The sequence below is a fragment of the Parasteatoda tepidariorum genome, chromosome 10 (genome assembly GCF_982258835.1).
Source record: "Parasteatoda tepidariorum strain Cologne lab strain chromosome 10, Ptep-v5.0, whole genome shotgun sequence".
In the NCBI taxonomy this organism is placed as follows: domain Eukaryota; kingdom Metazoa; phylum Arthropoda; class Arachnida; order Araneae; family Theridiidae; genus Parasteatoda; species Parasteatoda tepidariorum.
The window spans coordinates 50,316,696-50,343,842 of NC_141764.1; the positions used below are offsets into that span (position 1 = coordinate 50,316,696).

The following is a 27,147-nucleotide window of genomic DNA, read 5'->3' on the forward strand; positions in this document are numbered from 1 at the left end:
TACATTATGTAATGTTAATCAAAAGAATTATTAAAATATTAAATTACAACACAAAGAAAAATGAAAAGAATTGAAATGAACTTTTTTTAACAGTTGAAGGAAATCCGCGAAAAGCTGAAGGACTTGAAGATTGACCTCAGCAAACACGCAAAGGAATTGCTGGAGAAACTCAAGGACAAAATAAAGGACTACTGGCAAAAGATCTTGGAAAAGCTAAAGGACAAAGCTTCCTACGCTGAGTAAGTATTTAAAGAAAAAAATATGTCTTACTTTCCGACAGCAGACAATACTATATGAAATTTTTTTTCCACATCAGAATAATGATATGATTGGAATAATCAGCTTCTTTTCGTATTGGAATAATCAGTTTCTTAACTATCACTTAAGATGCATACAGTCTTTCAATCAGTCTTTTTATTCGTCAATCAGCCTCATATTCTATTCAGCACATTTGTCGAAAAATTGTATTAGATGAAGGTGACAAGTAATTTTTAAATTTTTTTCGTGCCGTTATGTCAAAAACGTAGCCAATAGTTTTTACAAAACGAAAAAAATATTGCTATCTTCAGTAACGATTAACTTTTGGTTCTTGCTATAGAACACAAGAGCTATCTGCTTACTTTAAAAAGTGTTTCTCTCTTTATTTAATGTAAAACGAAAAAAAAGTACATTAGTAGTTTACAACTTTAACAACTTACTTGCATTTAAGCTGTAATTTTATACAACTGAAAAATACAGCTTAGTGCAAAACTAAGAAATCTGAATTAAGCTGTCTTTTGTCAAATTCTAATTTCGAAGAAATTGGAATTTGATAAAATACAGCTTAGTAGAGAATTTGTTTTTGTAAATGATCAAAATTTAAAATCTGAATTGTCACATCAGGATATAAGCTTATCAGTAACATATTATTTAAAAAAAAATCAGAACAATTTCAGTATAACTGCTGCATTATACAACGACTTTGCCTTAATTCCATAGAATAAACAACTATTTTTGGTCGATTTCTGAGAAATATTTTCTATTTCAGTGATGAAGGTAGTGATTTGCAAAAACGATTTCAAGATCTCTTGGAGCAAATCAAGGATGCTTGGGAGAACCGAAAAACCATCGCAACCAACGTCATGACCAAAGTAAGTTCACCTTTTAATGTAAATTATTTGACACCAGATTTAAAATTATGTTTTTTGTACCATATTTATTAAAAATGTTACTCTTTTACATAGTTGAAGGACCTCTACCAGGAAATGAAAGAGAAATCTATTCCTTTGGGAGATAAAGCCAAAGAACTCCTCGAACAATTGAAGGAGAAAGCAGGAGGTTTCTGGAAAAGAATTTTGGACAAATTCGGATCCCCTGAAGACTTTGAAATTCTCTTTGCTGACGAGTATGTTTCTATTTTTCGCCATTATTTTTTAAATATTATTCTGAAAATTATATGCATCTGTTAAATTTCTAAGCTAACAACAGATCCTTTAAACTTTTTATGCAAAAGCAAAATTAACAAGACAGTAAAACATGTTTTTAAATTTATTTTAATATTTAATATCATTTTAGTTTCATGCATATAAGAAAACAAAATTTCCACCTAAACCAAAAAATTTAAAAAGAAGAAATTAATTAAAATTAGAAGAGTTATTTTTGTCCATAGCAAATAATACGACAGATTCTTTGTACGTTGTAAAAATTTTGCTTAATTCTCTGTATAATTATTTTTTTTCCATCCTCTATAGTGACGTGAAGGAAGACTTGAAGAAGAAGTTGAAGGAAAGATTTGACGAAATCTTAGAGAAAGTGAAGGAAGCTCTCGAAAATGGCAAAGGACTTCGTGAAGATACCCTCAAAAAAGTAAGCACTCAATGCTGATTAAATAAAAAGAAGACAATTCTATGAAGTTTTTATGCAAATAACTTTTATTAACAAATAAAATTAAATTTTTTTTTAAAACTATATATTTCAAATTTATTAACAGTTGAAGGAAATCAGAGAAAAACTTAGGGACTTGAAGGTTGACCTTGGTGATAAAGCCAAAGAACTCATTGAGAAATTGAAGGAGAAGGCTAAGGACTACTGGCAGAAGATCTTGGACAGACTTGGACTGAAGGAATCAGTTTCCTTTGCTGAGTAAGTTTATTTTCGATCTGCCATGAGCTGCTTCCTTATAGTCTCTCAAAATATTAAAAAAAATTTACGTAATATAGTGAGCATATTTCTAACATGGCTTTACAGAGCTAACAGAATTTATATGGGTTGTAATCTATATGCAAAAAACTAAAGTTTTCTTACTTTTATATTACTTCTTAAATTGCAATAATAAAGCAAAAATAAGACAATTATCGTTATTAGTTTATTGAAATGAGGTAAACTTTTATTAAAACAATTCACTTTATAAGCTTTTTTTTTGATTTACATTGGTTTTTTAGTCCATTGTAGATTTTTTTTTTATTCATTCGCATACTAAGTTAGAAGTTTAGAATTGTAAAACGTTATAGAACTTTATCAACTATTTTCTTACTTTGAACTTAAAAATATAAATATTTTACTATTGAACATGGTTAACAACTGAATATAAGTTAAAAAACGCATGTTTCTTTTAATAGTGATGACATCCTGACTGAATGAGGAAATAAATTAAAGGAACGATTTGATGAATATTTTCTAACATTACGAACTATTTTCTTACGTTTAACTAACCGATTAAAAAAAACTCTTGGATTTGAATATGGTAAATGTTTTAAAAACTTGTTTACTTTTTTAAATAGTGATGACGTGAAGACTGAATTGGGAAAGAAACTGAAGGAACGATTTGATCAGATCTTGGAAAAACTGAAGGAGGCTGTCGAAAATGGCAAAGGAGTCAGAGAGGACACTATCAAGAAGGTAAAATTTACTTTCTAATATCACTGATCTGTTCTAAAAAGACTGTTCTAAAAGGTTAGCAATGTAGTTAATTGAATTTGCTCATGAATGATTTTGTTGTTTCTACATAGCTGAAGGAAATCAGAGAAAAACTTAGGGACTTGAAGGTTGACCTTGGTGATAAAGCCAAAGAACTCATTGAGAAATTGAAGGAGAAGGCTAAGGACTACTGGCAGAAGATCTTGGACAGACTTCAATTGAAAGATGAGAAACGAGATGTTGTCTATTATGCCGAGTAAGATATCATAAACATTAATTAAGGAATTGATTAAAGAATGTTTATAAAAAATGAATGCTTTAATTAAAAGAAACATATCTACTGAAATAGTTGTAGAAGTTATTTTAAAAATGTAAAATATCTTTACCAATCAGTCTTAAATTGCCTTGATATTCATTTAAATTGCAAAAAATTATTCATATTCCATCCTGAAAATTTTTCTCTGGTGTTTCGAAAAAAAAAATAGTTCATTGTTTACGTTTGTACTTTTCTGTTATTAAACAACTGAGAAGAGTTTGACAAAAATATTTTTTTTCTTTCTCATCTGGAGCAAAAATTTCCTCTAAAAATTATATAGCGTTTTCTTAAGAGAGGCAACATTACGTAATCTCGATACATATTTTGTGTATTTCGTCTTCAAAATTTAGATGATAAAATAAAACGATTTTCGTTGGTTTTCCGTGAGCTGTAAAAAATTCCGGATCAAACTGCGGTAAAAAGGATCGGCAGTCAGAGTACCGTATAATCCATTTTTACCAGAGTAAGGAAGAAAAAAAGTCTGATGTACCGTACAGTAATAATTACCGTAAAATCACTTGAATACTCTAACGGAATAAATAATACTGTAAAATTTACGGTTCAGCAGTTTAAGGTAAACATTTATCTTACTGTAAAATAGGTTTTAAGGATGATACACCCTAAACTGCTGGTACTTTATTTCGTATTTTGTTCCTGAAATTTTTGCAGTGCGGAGGGTTAAACGTAAAAATCTAAAAATTCTTTTAATAAGTGGAAGACTGAATAAAAACTGACGAAAATTAATTAAAATTAATTTAAAAAAGTTTATGTAGAGTATTTTAAAATAAATTTAGTACTTTTAAAGAACTCTTCATTGATTATAATGATTTTATTCAAGTAATAATAACCAAATTCTCAACTCATGATTTGGACAAAAAATGTGGAAGCTGAATTTAGTCCATCAAGTCTGCAATATTCGTTTTCATTTACCCAAGAAATTGTGTAGACAAAACATGAAAAAATAAATAAATAAGCTTGTGTTTCTAATTCTTGGGTCATCAGTTTTACATACTTAACTTGCTTCTCCTATCACAATTGCTTCTCTAGCATTATGTAAAATAGTATTCGTAGTAGTAATTTGTAGGAATGATAATAATTCATGACACAAATATAAAATTAATTAAAACTAGTTTTATTAATGTTAGCAACAAAATGACCGCAAGTTTGCTTATATTGCAGTGATGACGATGATGTCACCACCGAGTTGAAAAAGAAGTTGAAGGAACGTTTTGATCAACTCATGCAAAAGCTCAAGGAAGCCGTTGAAAAGGGTAAACTCGTCAGGGAAGACACCATTAAGAAGGTATTATTGCTTATTTTTCAACTATTACATTAACAGTACAGTAACGTAATAATTTCTCTTATTACGTTCAAAAAATAGTTTGATGACAATTTGATACTTAAGGTCAATATATCAACTAATGATATAAATAAGATTTCAGATAATTGAAGTAAGTAAAACTGTATCTAAATTATAAAGATTAAACTATTTTGCATTGTACCAGTTTAATATGTAATTAAATTAATTTTCCTGCTAGGCAAAATATGTTCACGCATGGAATTTTCAAAAACTATTTAAAGGAATTATGCAGTTTCTTACAGAAATTAGTTAAATACTTTCACAGAAAACCATTATATCATACCTTCAGTTGTGTTGTTACAAAATTAACATAATTGTTTCAAAAATTAACAAAAAATTCTCAGTATTACTGCCCAAAATGATTGATTTAAGTTGTAAAATTAGTTCATCAAATTTATATTCTTCAACCAATAGTATTCCTTCAAAGAGTTTACTTTTAGAAATTAAATGAACTAATGACAAACATTCTAAATATAGATGTCTTCCATTAAAAAAAGTGTTTTTTCTTCTTCTTTAGTTGAAGGAGATCAGAGAAAAACTGAGGGACCTTAAAGTTGACCTTGGTGAAAAGGCTAAGGAACTCATCGAGCGACTAAAGGAAAAAGCCAAGGACTACTGGAAGAAGGTTTTGGACCGACTCGGTGATTTGGGAGATGAGGTTGCCAAAGCCGAGTAAGCCTAGTTTTTATAGTTCATTATTGTTATTTTTTTACAAAATTAACTCATACTAATTTTTGTATGTATTAAAAATAAAATGAATGTATTACTTTTTCAGTGAACCTAAAACAGAGCTTGGAAAGAAACTCAGAGAAGAGTTTGACAAAATCCTCGAAAAAGTTAAGGAAGCAGTTGATAATGGAAAAGCAGTCACTGAAAAGAACTTGGAAAAGGTAATTGTATAATTTTTTTCCTTTTACTTAAAATCTTCTTCTTTGGCACAGCAGTTGGTTACCGGCCAAGACCGCCTCAGTTTATCCCACCTAGATCTATTCGATACTATATTCTACCATACGTTAACTTCCAAGTTCATTAAACACTTCTCTATTCTATCTAACCATATTGTTCCAGGTCTTCCTCTTTTTCTTTTCCCCTCTGGTGTTCGGAAGGTTATTTCTTTTTAATAGGAGCTCATCGGAATACATGTCCTAGCTATCTTATTCGAGAAACCTTGATCACTTTTTCTATGTAAGGTAGATTAAATCTGCTGGCCTTTTAACATTGTTTAATGTTTTATTAAAAGATTGTATAGTTTTGCCCTCAAGCAATAATTTAGATAAATTTTTTTAAAAATGCTTCTTATGAATAATAAGCTATTTATAAGCAATTTATATTTTTATGAAAGATAAGTGACTAAAATACACCTTGAAATTTTCACCATTTTTATTTCCCTAAATCCTAACTATCAGAACGTTGTTTTAAATAATGTTATTTACGATTAGCTTAAATTGTCTATGAAACGATTAGAAGCAACTACTTCGACTCTAATTTTGTGAAAGAGAAACAACTTCATCAACATGAAGATATTAATAATTAGAATTATATTTTTTGTCTACATTATGAACTTTTTTTTGACGAAGGAAAATTGTATTTTGCCACATTTTTCAAAATAAAAAGCGGAAAAAAGACGTATTTTTTAAAAATTGATTGCTCAAGAACTATTCGACTGATTTCGCTCAGGTTTTGTATTCAGCCATGCAAAATGACATTCTTTAAAAAAGATGTAAAATAGTGTATACTTTACAATTCAATTTTTTTCGACCATTTTAAAATAAAATAATAAATATTTACAAAAAGTTATTTTTCGCATGGATCTTTCTTTCGATAAACAAATCTTAATTGAGTGCAAAAGTTTTTTTCAACTTGCTTAAAAAGTTCTCGAGGTATGGCGAAATACACAAAAAGTAAAATTAGTATTGAGGGGCTCAAACATTGGTTTGCTCTTCTGATTAAACTATTGGGGCCATATTTCCCAGATTGAGATCCCCTTTTATATTTGGGGGTCAGAAATCCAAATTCGCCGAAAGAAAGATATATTTATTCAGATTAAGTATGCTTTTGTATCTGATTTCGTAACTTAAAATATTGTCATCACTGACTAATTAGCATATTTGAGTTAACCCTCTCGAACCATTAAGATTGAGTCCTAGAATGAGAAGATACAGTAGTTAGATCAAAAGTTATTCAGGGTGGTTCGTTTATTTTATTGCACACTGTACGCAACGTTACCAAAATCAATAATACTAGGTAACTAAATAAAAGGTGGTAAGTCAGTCAAGCGATGTAATTATTATCGGTTTTACGTTGCAATATTCATCACGCAATTTTTTAATTGTAATCTTTATTTATCAGCTGAAGGAGATCCGTGAAAAATTGAAGGTACTGAAGGAAGACCTCAGCACCAAAGCCAAGGAACTGCTCGAGAAATTGAAGGAAAAAGCCAAGGATTACTGGAGAAACCTTTTGGACAAACTCAGACCTGACAGCCCCCTTTCTGCAGAGTAAGCTGTCACTTTATTACAGACATAAAGAAGCATTTTGTTATTTAGAATTGTGCTATAAAGAATATTTTATGCCTTAGGGATCCTAAAACTGAACTTGGAAAGAAATTGAAGGAGCACTTCGATGAAATCTTGGAGAAATTGAAGGATGCTCTCGAGAACGGAAAAGTTGTCAAGGAGGACACTTTGGAAAAAGTAGGCTTAAATTCGTTTTACTAATGCGAGAAAAAATATTTTGCCGTTATTAAATGACTAAATTTTTTTTAAAAATGAGAATAAACTGAAAACTATTTATCATGAGTATCATTCAAAATTACAAAGAAGAAAAGGACAGCTTCTGTTAAAATACAGAAAACATTCACAGAAGACACAATATTAAAATAAGTCTGTAAATGACTTCTGCTCAATTTTTCTGGCTCTGAAATCTGCGACTTAGATTGAAATCTCTGAAAAGTAGTTCTTGAAAAGAAATTCACTGGAGTAAAACTAGCATTTTCCGTAACTCTATTAACGAGAAACTCATTCGTAAGTGCTTGAGGAAGAACTTACGTAATTTAACAGAAGTTCTTGTTTTTCTCTTTGTATTTTAGCAGAAATCATATACAGTGTAGTACATCTGATTCACAGAAATAAAATGAGCAAAAATCCATGAATTACTTTGGTTTTTAGACATTAAGCTTTCTCTGATTCTGAAATGTGCTACTTACATTGAAATATCTGAAAGGTAATTCCTGTAGAGAAATGCAAAGGTGTTTCACCAGTATTTTTCGTTACTCTGTTAACGAGAAACTCACTCATATGCGTTTGAACAAGAATTTGCGTAATTAACAGAGGCTCTTGTTTTTCTCTCTGTATTTTTACCGAAATTTTTTGCAGTACAGCAGTGATTGAAACAATGAAAAGTTACAAATGTGTTGACTTATATAATTTCTTTTATAATTAATAGCTCAAAGAAATCCGCCAAAAGCTTAAGGACTTGAAGCAGGACATTAGCAAACACGCTAAGGAACTTCTTGATAAGCTTAAGGACAAAGTAAAGGACTACTGGCAGAAGCTCTTGGACAAACTAAAGGACAAATCTTTCTCTGAGTAAGTATTTAAAAAGAAAACATTTATTTTATATGGGGTTTGTCTTCATGTTAACAAAGCGTCGGATATAAACCAAGATTAAATAAACAGCAACTAAGGTTTAGAATAAAATATTGCTTCCAAGAATAAATTTTCGTTGTAGAATAACTTTATAATACCTTCTACAGGGAGCAAAACTCCATCTCTGATGTTTACGATAAGCTCAAGAACTGGTTCAAGGACCTGAACATTGAATTGAAGGAAAAGTTCACCAAGTTCGGAGAATGGGTTAAGGAAAAATACGCCAAAGGTTTGGAAAAGGGAAAGGACAAGTTAGAGAATGTCAAGAAAATCGCCAAAGAAGTAAGCAAATTTATTTTCTTGTAATTTTTAAGTAAATTCAACTAAATCATATCGCCAACCTAAAGAGTGGTTCCATACAATAGTTGATAAATTTTAGTTCAATTTGGACTATTGCTTTGGAAGACTTGTTGCTTATAGTATACATGTCTAAGCTGACGTCACTTCACTTACCTGCCTATTCCTATAATGATAAATTATATGAACAGGCAGATGATGAATTTCATTAATGATAAATTGCTTCGTAGTAGCAATTATTTTAGAAATGTTTCATTTTAATGCAAAATAGTATAAGCAACTGTTGCCATCATTAAGCACAATATTATAGCAATTGATTGAATACTAATAGTGTAGGGATATAGTTCAGCTTCTGGCTTGGAAACACTATAATCTGTTCCTGTTATATTTTATAAAAGTAATCAATTAAGCTAACAGTCAAAGTATAATTTTGCCTTAGTTAAATGCTATTTGTATTATTTTTATGAACTGATTCTATTTTTTTAAAATAATCCTATCCCTGTCCTATAATTTAATATCTCTATGCTTCTCACTGAAGTCATAAGATATTTGTCTAATTTTCAAACATTTGCATCGAACTTTAAGTAGGAATATCACAATTGCAAAAAATAATTGAAAAAAATAAATGAAATTCCATTGATACAAATTCAAAAAAGAAAAAAAAATGATAAGCAAATTAAAGAAAAGAATATAAATTAGACAATGAAGAATCAGTACTTAAATTTGCATATCTATATTACTTTTACGATCGTTTAGATCTGACTTAAACTGAGGAAATGTAATTTTTCTGTAGCAGAGCGAATTACAACAGTTCATATGGAACATATCGATAACAACATATCGTTTCATCATCAAACATATAGTTATTTTCCTGTAGCAGAGCCAATTACAATAGTTCATATGGAACATATCGATAACAACATATCGTTTCATCAGCAAACATATAGTTATTTTCCTGTAGCAGAGCCAATTACAACATTCATATGGAACATATCGATAACAACAAATCGCTTCAACAGCAAACATATAGTTATTTTCCTGTAGCAGAGCCAATTACAACAGTTCATATGGAACATATCGATAACAAATCGCTTCATCAGCAAACATATCGTTATTTTCCTGCAGCAGAGCCAGTTACAACAGCTCATATGGAACATATCGATAACAACATATCGTTTCATCATCAAACATATAGTTATTTTCCTGTAGCAGAGCCAATTACAACATTCATATGGAACATATCGATAACAACAAATCGCTTCAACAGCAAACATATAGTTATTTTCCTGTAGCAGAGCCAATTACAACAGTTCATATGGAACATATCGATAACAAATCGCTTCATCAGCAAACATATCGTTATTTTCCTGCAGCAGAGCCAGTTACAACAGCTCATATGGAACATATCGATAACAACATATCGTTTCATCATCAAACATATAGTTATTTTCCTGTAGCAGAGCCAATTACAACAGTTCATATGGAACATATCGATAACAAATCGCTTTATCAGCAAACATATCGTTATTTTCCTGTAGCAGAGCCAATTACAACAATTCATATGGAACATATCGATGACAACAAATCGTTTCATCAGCAAATTATGTTGGACTAATATTTTATTAAATTTTTGAAAACAGCATTAATGGTGTTATTTGTAGCCCACATATAAGGACAGCTTTCATCCCACAATTGCCTTAGAACTAATCTAGTGTACTGAGTTGGATACAAATTACAAAAATATATAGGGATGAAAGCGAAGTCTTGAAATTATTATGTGGATTGCGTTTCCATTAAAATATTAGTTTTCAAGCAAATAATAAATTATAAAAATTATTTTTCTTAATTATTCATATTATTATTATTTGTTATTATTTTATTTTTCGGTCACTTTTGAAATAAATAATTTGTTCTACTTTTAATCCCGAAAGCTTATTTTCTCAGATAGGTTAATGAATTTAAACAAAAAATATCGTACAAATTTCTTATCTTTGTGTTTTTAATGTCTAATATTTCTTTTCTTTGTTTTAAGTTCTTGGAAGACACCAAGCAAATCAGCAAAGATGTCGCCGACGAAGCCCTTGAATTCTTCCGTGAATACAAGAAGGATCTTGGCGATGTTTTTGAAGACATCAAAGCCAAAGTTAAGGATGTCATCAAGAAAGATTTGTAAATAATGAACTCACATTCGTCACTGAATCGTCAAATTCTTAATTTATGGTGTTAATTGCAATGTAATTTCTATTAGTAATTAAAATTAATTAACAAAATTCACATTTGATTTTAGTTCCTGGCGTCCTTTTTTACTTGATCTTATTCTTCATCTAAGCAGTACGGATATTTCACGCAGCATTAATTTTGTTTTACATATCTCTTTATTTTCATGCTTTATGTATGTTGTCGACAATGTAAGAAAGCTGGCATTGTATACAATACAGTGAAACCTGCCAAGTTGACCACCCTTGTAAGTTGGGCACCTGCATAAGTTGACCTCAATTATCAAGAACGGAATTTTTCTTGTATAATACGAAGAAGCAAAACCTTTGTAACTTGACCACCTGTCTATCTTGTATGTTGACCACTGAAATAAGTCAATTTTGTCTAGGAGTATTATGAAGTTCTATTCTAAAACCCTCATAAGTTGACCAGAAAAAAAAATTCAGAAGCTTTTCTGTCATTTTGGCAATGTATGTTAAAATTTCACTTGTTTGGTGAAATAGTGTAAAAAACTAATCTAAACCCTTTTGTGAGTTGACCATCAAGGGAAACTGTAAGGGGGCTGCTTTTGACCATTTCTTTCATCCGTTCATTGAAAACAGGTGTGTTAGTTGAAAAATTGCTCTTCCAGTGAATGCTCTGAAATATGCTTTGATCCTTTATTTATGGTCTTTGATCTTTAAGTGTAGTAAATAAATTTTAAAGTGTTCAAATAATTTTATTTTGTTAAAGTTTTTAAATTACATGTTTTTGTGTTCTGATATTTTAAGAAATTATATTTATTAAAGACTTTACATGCATAACTAACGAAATAATTTTTTTTTGAAAATTAGTTAAATATTAGAATTATATGTATCAAATTGAAGTTCATACAGGTTTAAACACATTTCTTAAGATATTCATTTGCATATTTTCTGAATCAAGTAAAAAAAAAATTAAATATATAGCAACATGATATAGGAAACGAAAAAGTAAACAATGACCCACTCCCTCTATAAGTTAACCACTTGTCTAAGTTGACCACTAAAACAATGCACCACAAGTGGTCAACTTACACAAGTTTTACTGTACTTGGAATTTTTAGGCTATGTAAGAAATATGGTATTATGATATAATTTACTAAGACGCTATACGCAATAACTAACTCCTTTAGGGCAAATTATGTTAGTTTGTTTTGAAATATGTAAATCACGACGAAGGAATCAGTATATTATTTTTTTCCACGATTTAATTTAGAAAAATATTGATACGATGATGAAAACAAAAATCATTTTCCTTATTCCCTAATCTAGTTTTCTTACGAAACGAAGTTTACACCAGCCGACATTGTTGGTTATTATGGTTAGTGGGAATAAAAATCAGTGTAAGGAATATCGAGCAATAACTCACATATCCCTGCTGGGTTATTATTAATAACACATGTTGATTACTTAAATTTATGTCTTTCTTATTAAGGAAAAGCAAATGAGATACGAACCTACTTGTTGCACTAAAGTTACTTTCCTTTAATTTCGATAAATATGAAGCAATTATAGTTAATATTTTGCTGGTTTCTCATATGGCCTTGTTACATAATGTGCTTAGACTATGAGTAAAATTTTTAATGATTTCAAACTTTACCTGTTGAGTTTCAGCATCGTGAACAATTTCATATTGTCAATTTGAATTCGTTCGAATCCCAGTTCGAATTCCCATTCGCTTGTATATCCCAACACCGGGTTCGAATCCCAGTGATGGCTGGTCGATACTAATTCCGCAGCTGGCTCGCACCGATCACAGTGCTGATGTAAAATATTCTCCGAGGTAGACGGAGCATGGGTTAGAATCCCTTTGAAATTGGGCTAAATCAAAAATTGAGTCAGCTGTTCAATGACGGTTATATAATAAAATATGGTGATCAATTTGGGAAAAAAAATGGTACGTGATAGAATTTTTTCGCTATTTTCCTGAAATCAGCATCCAAGAATCTATCTAAGTTTCCATTGGTTTTTAATCTCTTTTTTAAATGCAGGCAAGTGTTATCAATATTTGTCTCATTTTCACTTTGAAAGAATTCTTAGAACAGCCAGAACCCTGATACAAAAGTAAACAAAAATTATTATAACACTTTCAGCTTTTCTTTATATATATATTTATTGGGATCTATCAAATACATAGAAAATATGAATTTTTTAAAAAATTAATAAATACCGCGAAAAAATATTTACACTGTATAAAACACGTTTTTAGTAACACTTTTAAGCTTTTTTTTAAAAGCTTTATCCATTTCAAAATTCTTAATGGTCCCATAAAAACATTTTGATGGTTTATGCTGGTTTCAGTACGATTCATGATGGTCCAACATCATTTAATGGTCACCATCATCCAACGTTTTCCCTCATGAGTTCATGGCTTTTGATATGCCAACAAACTTACATCATTTCATGAAGTAAAATGATACTTTAATACTATAATAGTTAACCATCAAAAGAAGTTTGATTCTCACGGACCAACAATCCATGATGATCCTTGATGGTCCCAACCAGGGCTCGAAAAACAGCCCGTCCGCCTGTCCTCGGCGGTCAAAAATTCCCCGCGGACAACGAATTTCTCGAATCCGACGTTCGCGCGGACGGCCATTTTCCCGTTAATGTTCGTGATACATTTTCAATTCTTGTTATTAGAATTGATGTTTTCTCTGTCTGGGAGTACTGCAGTGTTTGAAAGGGGCTTTTCAGCAATGAACTTACAGAAAAAAAACACACATTACTTACTGGTCTTAAACAAGAAGCGTTAAACGTAATTATGAACATCTACATAACCCGTTTCAGATTTCTGTGCAGAAACCTCTGTAAATCATTGGCTTGATTGTAGAACTGGCAATCGTCATATTTGATTCATTTAAAAAACGCAGTACCCTCAGATAAATTGACATTCCAGATAACTTGACCTTTGTCATTCAAATTATTTCATAAAAGAAATACTAGGTTACTATTATTAACCTAGTATTTCGTTTATTACTGCGTAATGTAATCCAAGTAACTACTAATTCATTGTGAAATTTATATAAATGTTTGTAATAAATAAGAGAAAATTATAATAAATGTTTGTAATAAATAAGAGAAAATTATAATAAATGTTTGTAATAAATAAGAGAAAATTATATTTTTATTTATTTAGAAGCTACGGGTTAGTTTCAAAGGAGGACGGATACATTGTTGGGCAAGCCGTCCTCGGGGACGGGTAAAATTTCTGAGTTTTTTCGAGCCCTGGTCCCAACATGATGGTTTAATGATGGTTACATTTTCATGATGGTTTAATGGGAATTCTTGTTAGTTCTCAGGAATATACCATCAAAAAGAATTTTCTTTAATGTTTGACCATCATAAATCAGTCCGAATTCCTACATTGGGATGATGGTTGTATCTGATCGTTTCAATACTTGATTTCTAAGATACTATGATGGAAATTTCTGTTGATTCAACATGTACAAACCATCAAAACTTGCTATTCTTATGTTGGACCATCATGATAATCAGTCCGAATTCCTACTTTGGGGTGATGGTTACTTATGTTGGTTACCATCAAAAATATAATGGTTCATGATGGAATTATTGATGGTTGCCATCAAGATTATGTTGGTACATTAATGGAAAACCATCAAAAGTTTGACTTGGGTATATTTTGATTGTGGCACACTAATTTGAAATTAGTTATTGGATTAACATTACTGGCAGACCGTAGGAATAAATGTCGAAATTCAGCTCTTAAAGTCGAGATTCAACTAATCCCCTTTAAATTCGGTGTCATTGCTTTGCTGTTGTTGCTTCAGGAATATCTGTTTGGAAGTTGTTGACTTGTATGGTCAATAAGTTGTAGGATAGTAAGATAACAACAAAATTAGCAAGAGTTTTCTTAAAATTGAATTATTGTGCAAAAACCTAAAAGTAAAACTATACCAAACTAAAAGACCACATGTGTATGCGTTTGAGTTATTGATTCTTGAATCTTAAACCGAGATTTATACATTAAAACATAAATGCTAACACCAAGAAAATATTTCTTTAAAGACCTTATGAGTTGGTAGTTATGCAAATTATAGTGTCGAAGCTCGATATAACGACGTCTTTTGTCCAAAGAAAAGTGGGCGTTATAACAGGTGATCGCTTTTACGTCAGTACTCGAAATAATAGCAAATATTTACTCACAAATGCTGGACTTAATTTGATAAAACCCAATACCAATTTAATCAATACACTTCTTTCAAAATTCTTAAAGTCCGTTCTAAGCATATGGCGTTATACAGGTAAGGAGCAGCCATTGTTAGCAAAATAACATACGCCCAGAGAACTAAAAAGTCTGAACAAAAATAAAATCAAGACGAATGCTCGTATTTTACCTTCAAAATAAACTACTCTTTACTACACTTCAGGAAAAGAGGGAGGATAGTTTTCAAACAAGTAAAATATGATTGATTAATCAATTGAAACGTTTGAAAAGAAATTTACTAAGGTCAGATTCATACAAAGGTCAAATGCATACAAGAGACTGGGATTATACACTACTAATTATAAAAAATGAAAACAACTGTTATTTCTTAACCTTTCTGACAGCAGATAATACCAAAGGCCACCTAGATTTAGAATGTGGTCCTGTCACTTTTTCTTCATTCATAGAAAATTCAAGATGTTTCGTCTGCATTGAGCTGTAACATGAAAAGAAATAGTAGTTTGAATTCTTTCCGGCAGATTTTTGCTATTTTATTCATTGTTAAATAAAAAGTGTTGTTTAGAAAGTTCAAAAATGTTAAACTCCGCAACTACAGTAATGTTTCAAGAACAGAAAAAAAAATGAAGCAAAACTTTTGTCTGTTCATTGGAATGAACGGTCCTGTTCGAACATTCTAATGAGAGTTTAAAAAAAAACTTTGCGTCTACGGAATAGCGAAAGGGACTTGAGGTGTCCGTTGTTGTAATGGAAATGGTCTCAGTAATAGACCCCCTATTTACTAAAGAGTATAGACATTACTAAAGAGTATGTACTAAAGAGTATAGACATTATTCATAATCTTTGATGTGAAAATTTTTAGAAATAAAGAGAAAGATAAAAGAATGAGAAGCTTTTAATCATAAGTTGGTGATTACTTTTCATTTTATAACAAATAAAGCATCAGTTAAATTGCTACCAGTAGCAAATTTAAGAAAAAAGGAATGTCAGAATAATATCCCGTTTGTCTCTTAATTGTATTAATAAAATAGCTTGGCAAATACGATATTACTTAGCTTCAGTACTAAACGTATTTGTTTCTTAAACAGTTTTAGTTCAACCTTAAGTATAACAGTTTCAAGCTTGAAAAGCATTGATAAAGCACTATAATTCTATGCTTCCATTATCAAACTATTACAACTGCTTTAATTATTTTCTAAGCTACCATTAGACTAATCAGGATCAAATGAGTTTAAATAGAAACAAATAGCTTCTTGTAGCTTCAGTACTAAACGTATTTGTTTCTTAAACAGTTTTAGTTCAGTTTTAAGTATAACAATTTCAAGCTTGAAAAGCATTGATAAAGCACTAACATTCCATGCTTCCATTCTCAAACTATTACAACTACGTTAATCATTTTCTAAGCTACCATTAGACTAATCAGGATCATATGAGTTTAAATAGAAACAAATAGCTTCTTGTAGCTTCAGTACTAAACGTATTTATTTCTTAAACAGTTTTAGTTCAGTCTTAAGTATAACAGTTTCAAGCTTGAAAAGCATTGATAAAGCACTAATATTCTATGCTTCCATTATCAAACTATTACAACTGCTTTAATTATTTTCTAAGCTACCATTAGACTAATCAGGATCAAATGAGTTTAAATAGAAACAAATAGCTTCTTGTAGCTTCAGTACTAAACGTATTTGTTTCTTAAACAGTTTTAGTTCAGTTTTAAGTATAACAATTTCAAGCTTGAAAAGCATTGATAAAGCACTAACATTCCATGCTTCCATTCTCAAACTATTACAACTACGTTAATCATTTTCTAAGCTACCATTAGACTAATCAGGATCATATGAGTTTAAATAGAAACAAATAGCTTCTTGTAGCTTCAGTACTAAACGTATCTGTCTCTTAAACAGTTTTAGTTCAGTCTTAAGTATAACAGTTTCAAGCTTGAAAAGCATTGATAAAGCACTAATATTCTATGCTTCCATTATCAAACTATTACAACTGCTTTAATTATTTTCTAAGCTACCATTAGACTAATCAGGATCATATGAGTTTAAATAGAAACAAATAGCTTCTTGTAGCTTCAGTACTAAACGTATTTATTTCTTAAACAGTTTTAGTTCAGTCTTAAGTATAACAGTTTCAAGCTTGAAAAGCATTGATAAAGCACTAATATTCTATGCTTCCATTATCAAACTATTACAACTACTTTAATTATTTTCTAAGCTACCATTAGATTAATCAGGATCGTATGAGTTTAAATAGAGACAAATAGCTTCTTGTGCAAGATTATTTCACCCACCAAGGTGAGAAAAGCCATAATGTAACCTAGAATTAGTAACACAAAAACTCCAAATAAATTTTCGATAGAAATGGGTCGCACCAAAACAGTTTCGTGGCTTGACTTGTGGGAAGCAATGATTACTTTCATAGCTTCCTCATTGAGAATTTTGCGATAAATTCCAGCTTGCCACAGTCGAGATAATATCGAGTTCAATTCCTTTTTATAGCTAAAGTTTTTATTTATATAAGCTGAAAACAATACATAAGCGATGTTGTCGTTGGATATGAAAGCCGAATATCGCTCTACAGATTCTACTTCAAATAAAGATGGAACTAACAGTATGAAAGCAGTATCCTCAGAATATAGCTTAGCAAAATCAACCGAGTCAAACCAATAATAATAGTTGTGTTCGTCAATATACTGTCCCAGGGACCGCATATACGACTGGCTAGCAGTTTTAAACAGTACGTTTTTCAAATAAATAGCATCAACGCAATATACTTTTATACCTTTCGATTCTGCAGTTTTTGATAAGTCTTTGAAATTACGAATTGGCGGATTCATTAAAGGGTTTGCCATAAATGATAATAAAACCGCTGCATAACTAAAAGATATTATTAATTTAAAAATTAAAGAAGAAATGATCAATACTTTGTTTTTTAGTGAATGTCTCCTAAATTCCAAAGGGTACTTGCCAGTATCAATCCAAAAATAGGAAAACAGCTGTAGGTAGGACAAGTTCGTTTTCACCAAAAACTTGTAAGATAATGGCAGTAACACAGCAACTAATAGCCAGGAAATCCAAACTGGAATAGTAAAGGGATACAGGAAAGAAAACTTAGTTTCCAGAGGAATGGATTTGCTAATTCCGAAGCTGAAAGAAGCAATAAAGTAAGACATACTGAAATCGACTTTTTCCAAGTATTCATAGTACTGTAACAAATAAGTCCAAGCCATGTCTGCATCTCCTTCATGTACCACCGCTAAGGCTTCTGCGGCACTTTCTACAATTAAGATCTTAAGAAACTCAGATTTCACGCCAAGACCTTCAAGAACAACTTGCAAAAATCTTCCCTCGTGTCCAGAAAATATATATTTACCTTGTTCATTTCTTGTATAATTCGAATCAGGCGTTATTAGCATAGCGATTGAAAAGTTCTTCATTTTACAATTGAAGTAATTCCTTCATACATAGAAATCACACATTGCAGATAATTTTTTGCATAAATTAAATAGTTCTTAGCATAGGCTTCAGTTTTTCCTTTCACAATTGAAGTAGTTTCTCCATATTAAGAAGTCATTAATCTTGAAGAACATTTGTGCAATCCAAATACTTCATTTTACAATTGGAGTAATTCCTTCATACCTAGAGGTCATATATCTAGCAGATAACTTTTTGTGCAATTAAAATTAGGAGTTTTGAGTTTTTACCACTGTGATAAGCTTTTTATTTCACAATTGGAGTAATTTTTTCATGGCAAGAAGTCAATAATCTTGCAGAAAATTTTTTGTGTAATTCGAGTCGAGTTCTTTACTTCACAATTGGTTTAATTTTTTCTATCTAGAAACCATCCATTTTGCAAGTTATTTTTTTGTGCGTAATTTAAATTAGGAGTTCTTATCACTGTGATAAGTTCTTTATTTCACAATTAGAGTAATTCTTTCGTGTTAAGTAGTCACTGATCTTGAGAAACATTTTTTTGTGAATTTTAAATTAGGAGTTCTTAGCACTGTTTTATGTGCTTCGTTTCACAATTGGATTAATTTCTTCATTTTTAGATGTTTTTAGATATTTTTTATGTAGTTTCAATGATGAGTTCTGAGTATCGTGATTGATATGGTTTTCATTTTACAGTTGGAGTAATTCCTTCAACTCTAGAAGCCATACATCTTGCAGATAAATTTTTACGTAGGTCATGAGACTTCTAAGTACACCAAGAGATAATGTCTCCTATTTAAATTTGAAGAGAAACCTTGACCAGTAAAAAGCTTGACAGTAGCGCTGACGCCATAGAAGAGAAACTTTTTATTGCTTTCGAACAATTTGAACAGTTTGATATGAATAGTGAATGCTGTAAGGCAATGGCAGTCATCTTTGTGGTATTCTGTTCCATGTTTTTATTAATTAAATCGTGTTTCTTTATAATGATTTTTTTCGTCTTCTGAACTTGATTTACCCTACAATATTGAATCACTTCCTGAAATAAATTTAGCGTAGTGATTCCTTCATATCCAAAAATTATAACAATATTTTGTGTGGGGGTTACAGCTATTTTACTTGTCTTCTGAATTTGATATACCTTACAATATTGAGAACCAATACTGGACCACCTCTAGAAATGAATTTCGCATAGTATTCAGAAATTCTACTAATATTTTTTGCGTGACTCAAAAGTGGTGTCGGAAAGAAAATCGACTAACTTTTTAAACAGAAATATGTAGTTATCTAACAGTCAAAAAACATTTAACTGCTTTCATTTTATGTAGTTTAAAGTAGGTGTGAGTAAAATTTTTTTAACTTCATTTACTGGCATGACTAAATATTTCGTATGCAGAAAATGTGTAGCATTTACGATGTTCGTGTCTAGCGTAGTTTTAACAAGAAAATTTGCACCATAACTATTAACTTCATTTTACTACATACATAATTCTTTCTTATTTAAGACATATTTAGTAATCATAATTTTCATTTGTGTATATTTTAAGAACACAACAGAAGTAGTAAGATCGAAGCGTAAATGATAAAAAGTTTTGCAAATCCATATTCTCTACAAATATTATTTATTAGTATTTTCATTGTGTATTTTTTCCGCTTGCCATTAACATTTTAAATAAGTTCGATTATTAAGCCAATAGGTAAAGCTGTTTTACTAAATATTCATGTCTAATAACTCTTGCATTTTGGATGTAATAAACAAACTAAATACAAAAAACCTTTATATTATTTTAGTTCACGACTTTTTAATGGGATTTTGGCGAGAAAAAAGTCTTCATTCGATATTGGTGTATCAGTCATTCCACAAAAGAAAGAAATGTTTGGCAATAACATAAATTATTCAAGGTGATTTCGTGATTTCCTTTTCAAACTATTTCAATGCAGCCTTCCAAATATCTCTGGATTTAAAAACGAAATCAATATTTATTTTTAAAGAAGAAAAATTAGTTTCGTGATTTAAGTACAAGACGAAAATCGCTTTAATGTTTTATGTATTTAATCACAATTGATTCAAAAGTTATTGAATTCATATTTAAGTAAACATTTAAATGGTTAATGCTTTTCTTTCAGAGCCGCTTTTTTAGTTATGTTTGCTAAAGCATTCTATTGTATGCAACTTAACCAAGCTGAAATTGCACTGAATAATATTGAGATTGCTCGTGTATGAAATAAATAAAATTCTAAGCTTGAAAGTATTAAGAAAAAAACGATACATTGTTGTAAAATGATTTACCAATTAAAATTTATTTTTGATGGCACTTAAAGAACATAAAATTTTGTCTCATAATTGTGAAATAATTCCGTAATAAATCCTACAAGAGTAATCTGTAATACTTTCGATTTTTCGACATCCTGTAAAATTAAAACACAGTCTTGTGGGGTTAATACACAAGGTGTTTCATTTCCACAGTCCTTAATATATATTTTTAGAGCACTTCTCAAAAAAGAAGTCAAATCGCAAATTAATGCTATGCAATAAATAAATACTATCGATATATGTTGATACAAATCAATTTAAAGTTAACGAAAATTGCAGTTTTTAAAATCTAGTCAAATATTAGAGATATAATTACATGATATTAGCTATGGTAATAATCGACAATGCTTTCTCATTTTTAGGGTTAAATTACATGATATTAGCTATGGTAATAATCGACAATGCTTTCTCATTTTTAGGGTCACTTAAAAGTAAAACACAGTCTTATGTGGTTAATATACAAGGTATTTCGTAATCACAGTCCTTAATATATATTTTTAGAACACTTGTCACAAAAAAGTAAATCGCAAATTAATATTTAGGAATAAATAAATGAATATGTTACCGAAATCTGCTGATACAATGTAATTTGACATTTACTTTCAATCGAATTTAGAGGTTTTAAAACCTTTGTCAAATATTTGAGATATAATTACATAATATAACCTATGTTAGTAATAGGTAATGCTTCCCTTTTTTATGCACCCTGTAAAAGTAGAAAACAGTCTTAAGTGGTTAATGTTTAAGGTGTTTCGTAAATACCGCTCTTAGACTAAGGACTAATAGTCCTTAAATAAATACTAAGGACCTAAGTATTTATTTTTCGAACACTTGGCAAAAATATAGTGAAATAGATTGCAAATTAAAATTTAGGCAAGAAATAAATAAATGTGATAACGAAATCTGAGTACAAAGTAATTTATTTTTTTACTTTCGAGGACTTTTAGGGACCATGAAATCTTGTGAAACATTTTTGAAGCATTACGTTATATAAACTATGCAAGTAATCAATAATGTTTTCTCGTTTTCAGCACTCTGCAAGTGCGAAACACGTTCATATTCAAGATATATGGTAATGTCCGTCCTTAATATATATTTTTTGAATTTTGTCGAAAAAGGAAGTCATATGGAGAGTAAAATGATGTTTTAGCATGAAATAAATAAATATGCTACTGAAATCTGTGGATACAAAGTAATTTATAGTTTTCTATTAATGGAATTTAGAGATTTTGAAATCTTGTCAATCATTTGAGAAACTCTATTAATGGAATTTAGAGATTTTGAAATCAATCTTGGCAATCATTTGAGAAACTCTGTTAATGGAACTTAGAGATTTTGAAAGCTTGTCAATTATTTGAGAAACTCTATTAATGGAATTTAGAGATTTTGAAATCTTGTCAATCCTTTGAGAAACAATTACGCAATATAAACAATGGTAGCAATCGACAATGCTTCCTCATTTTCAGCACCCTGTAAAAGTAAATCGCAATCTTATGTGGCTTACATTCAAGGTAACAGCCGACCGGCCTGTGTAGGGGTCAGGGAACTGGCCTTGCATCAGAAAGGTTCTGGGTTCAAATCCTGGGTGAGGCATGGATGTTCTTTCATTCTCTGTACTATCTGTCCTTACTGTGGGAGCAACGTAGGCCCATCTAATATGGTGTCCCTGAAAGAGTGGCCAACAAATCTGCCCTTCAGATGACTGTATGACCTAGGTCATTCTCCAGGTGGGCATTGGAAAAAAAAACAAGCATTCAAGGTAATTTGGGTTGCACCATTAAATGTCGTTATGTTTGCTTAGTTATTCCTTTGTCAGTGTTAAAATTTTCCTTCTTTTTAGGTTTAATAGTCGCCATTTTTTAATTGCTAAAGAAACAAATTCCATGTCATATTTTTGCAGCCATTAGTTTACAGTCAGATTTAACACGGAGAGGAAAAAATAAGCATTTTCAACACATTTTATTTTTTATTTTCGTAAAGTAAAAAATGCGGCTGCGTCCCACAAAGAAATATGTGAAGTTTATAAGTGTTGATTGTTTAAGAGAAGACACGAGTCAGAATAGGTTTGAAAAATTTTGTTTTGAAGAATTTTTACCCAAGGATGACCAGTGATCTAGCTGACCCTCAGAAGTTGATGGCGACCAAATGAAAGTCATAATTGAATCGAATCGTCAAATAATTGCGCGAGAGACTTCAAATGTACCGCACTAAAAATTGCAAGAGTGGTCTTGGACGTGTTAAGAATATCGTTATTTGAGTACGGTACAAATTTAAAGAGTTTCAGCTAACACAACGAATCAATACTTGTGATACACATTTCAAATGTAATGCAATCGAGTCTTTTTTAAACGAATTATCACAGGTGATTGAAAAGGGATCGTCTCAATAGTGTTAATCGAAAAAGATCACGATCGAAGCAGGAAGAGCCAGCACAAACTATATCAGAGGTTGAATTTCATCAGAAAAAGACCATACTACCAATGAGCAAAATTAGAAATTAGACAATACACAAAATTAGAGCGAAATAGGTTGAAAAGCCAGAGAGAGTTTGAATTTTTAAAAAGTCGCACATTAAAAATTCTATTTCTTGGAACTATTCGACTGCTTCTGCTAAAAATTTGTACTTTGTCATGCAAAATTGTATTCCTTAAAATGATGTAAACAATTGCATATTGTGACAAACTCTCCTCTTTCCCCCACTACAGCGACTCTGGCGGTGAACTAAGACAGTCTGCCAGGAACCGCCGTTAAGTACGGACGTTTAATTCGAGCCCAAAACCCCCTCTTCCAAATTCTTGTATTTTTTTATTCTTGTTTTATTTTTTATGTGTTTTGTCCTTTTCAATAAATATTTAGAGTTAGATAATTTCTAGTCTTTCATTATTTATGTGAATTGGAAGAAATACAAATAAACCAAGACTTCCCCTACAATATCTTATAATTAAAATATTTTGACTATTATTAAATTAAATAATAAAAAATAGGTATTTATTATTTTTTTTGAATGGGATTATCTTTGGATAAACGAATTTTATAATTCTGAGCAAAACTTTTTCAATACACTTAAAAAGTTGGTTGGTTGGTTGGTTCTAATGCCACTTGCCACACGGGCAAACCTGCTTCGTGAAGAAAGTTTCGCATAGTAAGTCCTTCATATCCAGAAATTCTACAGTACAATTACAATATTGAGAACCAATACTGGACGGCCTCTAGAAATGAATTTCGAATAGTATCCAGAAATTCTATTAATATTTTGCACGTGGCTCAAAATTGGTGTCGGAAAGAAAATCGACTAACTTTTTGAACAGAAATAGTTACCTTACATTCAAAAAATATTTAACTGCTTTCATTTTATGTAGTTTAAAATAGGTGTGAGCAAAAAAATTTTAACTTCTGCATTTACTGGCATGACTAAATCTTTCGTATACAGAAAATGTTTAGCATTTGCGATATTCGTGTCTAGAGTAGTTTTAACAAGAAAATTTGCACCATAATTATTAACTTCATTTTACTACATACATAATTCTTTCTTATTTAAGACATATTTAGTAATCATAATTTTCATTTGTGTATATTTTAAGAACACAACAGAAGTAGTAAGATCGAAGCGTAAACGATGAAAATGTTTGCAAATCCATATTCTCTACAAATATTATTTATTAATATTTTCATTGTGTATTTTTTCTGCTTTCCAAATGCATTTTAAATAAGTTCGATTATAAAGCTAACAGGTAAAGTTGTTTTTCTAAATATTCATGTCTATTTACTCTTGTAATTTGGATGCAATAAACAAACTAAATAAGAAAAACCCTTTATATTATTTTATTTCATGACTTTTTAATGGGATTTTAGCGAGAGAAAAGTCTTCATTCTATATTGAAGAAACAGTCATTCTACAAAAGAAAGAAATGTTTGGCAATAACAAATTATTCGAGGTGATTTCGTGCTTTCATTTTCAATAAATTCAATGCAGTCTTGGTGAAGAAAGTTGCCACAAAAGTTTTTCGCAACATTTTTTTAAACAAACTCTATTGTTGTTGTTGGCGTATGCCTGTTAATGCAGAGGGGTACGATTGTTCTTGTTTCCCAGTGGCGCCATCTATAACCGAGAATTTGATTTCTGCCACACCCATACGTTACAACCGTTTATAGGGTGGACCCATTCATACATCCATTCTTTCATACACAGATCGTAATTTTGACCTGAATCAAAGAACGATCGATCTCCAGTCCAGTACCCCCAGAGGTATTGATTTGTTATGGAGACATGGAGGACTTTGCGACTAGGCAGAATTTTAACGTGCATCAGTCACCAACTACGTGAGGACCAACTACACCGTCTTCGGCTGGCGGGGTACGAACCCACGAATTTTCGGACCTACCGACCAGGCTATCCCGGCCTACTTAAAAAGTTATCAAGATATGGCGAAATCCCCAAAAAGTGAAATCAGCATTCCTAACATCAGCAGGTCCTAACTTTAGATCGTTTTTCTGACCATATTTCCCAGATTACGGTTACCACCCGTATTTTGATGGTTGAAAATTCGAATCCGTCGAAAAAAAAATAGTATGTTTAATCAGAGAAATTACGTTTTTATGTCTGATATTGTTACTTAAAATATTATGTGTACTAACTAATTAGCATATTTGAAGTGACCTCTTCGATCCATTATGATTGGGTCCTAGAACATGGTGATCCGTTCATGAGATCAAAAGTTACTCAAGTTAATCCATTTTTTTCCAGCGCGTTGTTGTTGTTGCGTATGGCTGTTTAGGCAGAGGGGCGCGATTGTTCTTGTTTTTCAGTGGCGCCATCTATGGCCAAGAATTCGACTTCTGCCACATCCATATGTCACACCCATTTATAGGGATGACCCATTCATACATCCATTCATTCATCCACAGATCGTAATTTTGACCTGAATCAGAGAACGATCTATCTCCAATCCAGTGCCCCCAGAGGTATTGATTTGTTATGGGAACAAGGGGGAATTCGTGACTCGACAGATTTAACGTGCATCAGTCACCATTTACTACACCGACCGGTGGGGTTCAAACCTACGAACTCTCGGACACGGGTCGAGCGCCCTGCCGACCAGGTCATCCCGGCCCTTTTAGCGTGTTGTACAATGAATAAAGACCACGGGGGTATATGTTTATAAAGCTGATAAGAAGAAAAACGAATTTGCCTGCAGGTAGAAAGTGTTTTTCCATGTTACGGCACATCTTCTGGGTGACGGTCCTACATTTTGGGGGGGGGGGATCATCTACATTCTGGGGGCGAACCGATTTTTTATGTTATTGATTTGTTAAAACTTCGTAATCTTCAAAATGCAACAGAAGGCGAAATGCATCACAATCTCATTAATTCCCTTTCTTCTTCCAAGTGTGACATCATTAGTGGACGGCCCTAAAAGAATTCAACATGTAAATTAAGTACAGAATCTGTTTTGAAACTGGAACTGTCATAAATTGAGATTTGAATTTCTTTATTCTACCAGAAAGTCATTATGCTTGTGATTTTTTAAAGAAAATTGAAATTAAGATTAGTAGAGAATCAATTTCTTTAATCCTCCTGATAACTCTTATTACACAAGAAAAATTGAGTTTTTTTTTTAAATTAAAAATTTGTGTAACAGGGAAGAAATTTTTTTATTATACCAGATACGCCTTATTTCTCAGACAAATTGAGAGTTTTTTTAAAAAAATTTAAATTATGAAAAATAAAAATTATAAAATAATATAAAAAATAATAATATAAAAAATATAAAAATAAAAAATTGTTTATTCCACCAGATAATCTTTATTAGTAATACAAATTGAGCTAACTTTAAAAATTTAAATTATGCTTAACAGAGAATACATTCTAGACAGCCTTTATTCCTCAGATAAATTGAGAATTTTTTAAATTTAAAATTATGCTCAATAGAGAACAGATTTCTTTATTTTATCAAGTACTCCTTATTTCACAAATAAACTGGGATTTTTTAAAAATTTAAATTATTTTTATCAGAGGACCAATTTTTTTGCTCTAATAGACATGCTATTTCTGACAAATTGAGATTTTTTTAAAATTTGAAATAACGCTCAACATAGAAAAAATTTCGTTATTCCACCAGATAGTACTTATTCCACGAATAAGGTGTGCGTTTTTTTTAAAAATTTAAATTATATTTAACAGAGAAATCATTTCTTTGTTTCAACAGACAGCCTTTATTCCTCTGATAAATTGAGAGTTTTTTTAAAATTTAAATTATGTTAAATGGAGAACCAATTTCTTCTTTATTCAACCAGATAGCCCTTATTCCTAAAACTGAAAGTTTTTTTTAAAAATTTAAATTGGGATTGACACGGAATTAAGTGGTTTATGTATAGATTTTTTTGACCAATCATTTTTATTTTATAAATGCTTTTAGTTAGATATTTTGGAGTTCAGTTTAGTTTTCATCATAAAAATT

The 27,147-nt window shown here is 30.8% G+C and overlaps 1 protein-coding gene across 1 annotated transcript in view; it reads left to right on the forward strand.

Annotated features, from left to right (window-relative positions):
• LOC107455703 (uncharacterized) overlaps positions 1-27,147 on the forward strand; it is a 64,908-nt gene that overhangs the window by 10,926 nt on the left and 26,835 nt on the right. The window contains exons 11-12 of the mRNA XM_087153213.1: positions 94-239; positions 1,028-1,130. Of these exons, the coding sequence (XP_087009339.1) occupies positions 94-239; positions 1,028-1,130 (249 nt within the window). The remainder of the gene's footprint in view (positions 1-93; positions 240-1,027; positions 1,131-27,147) is intronic.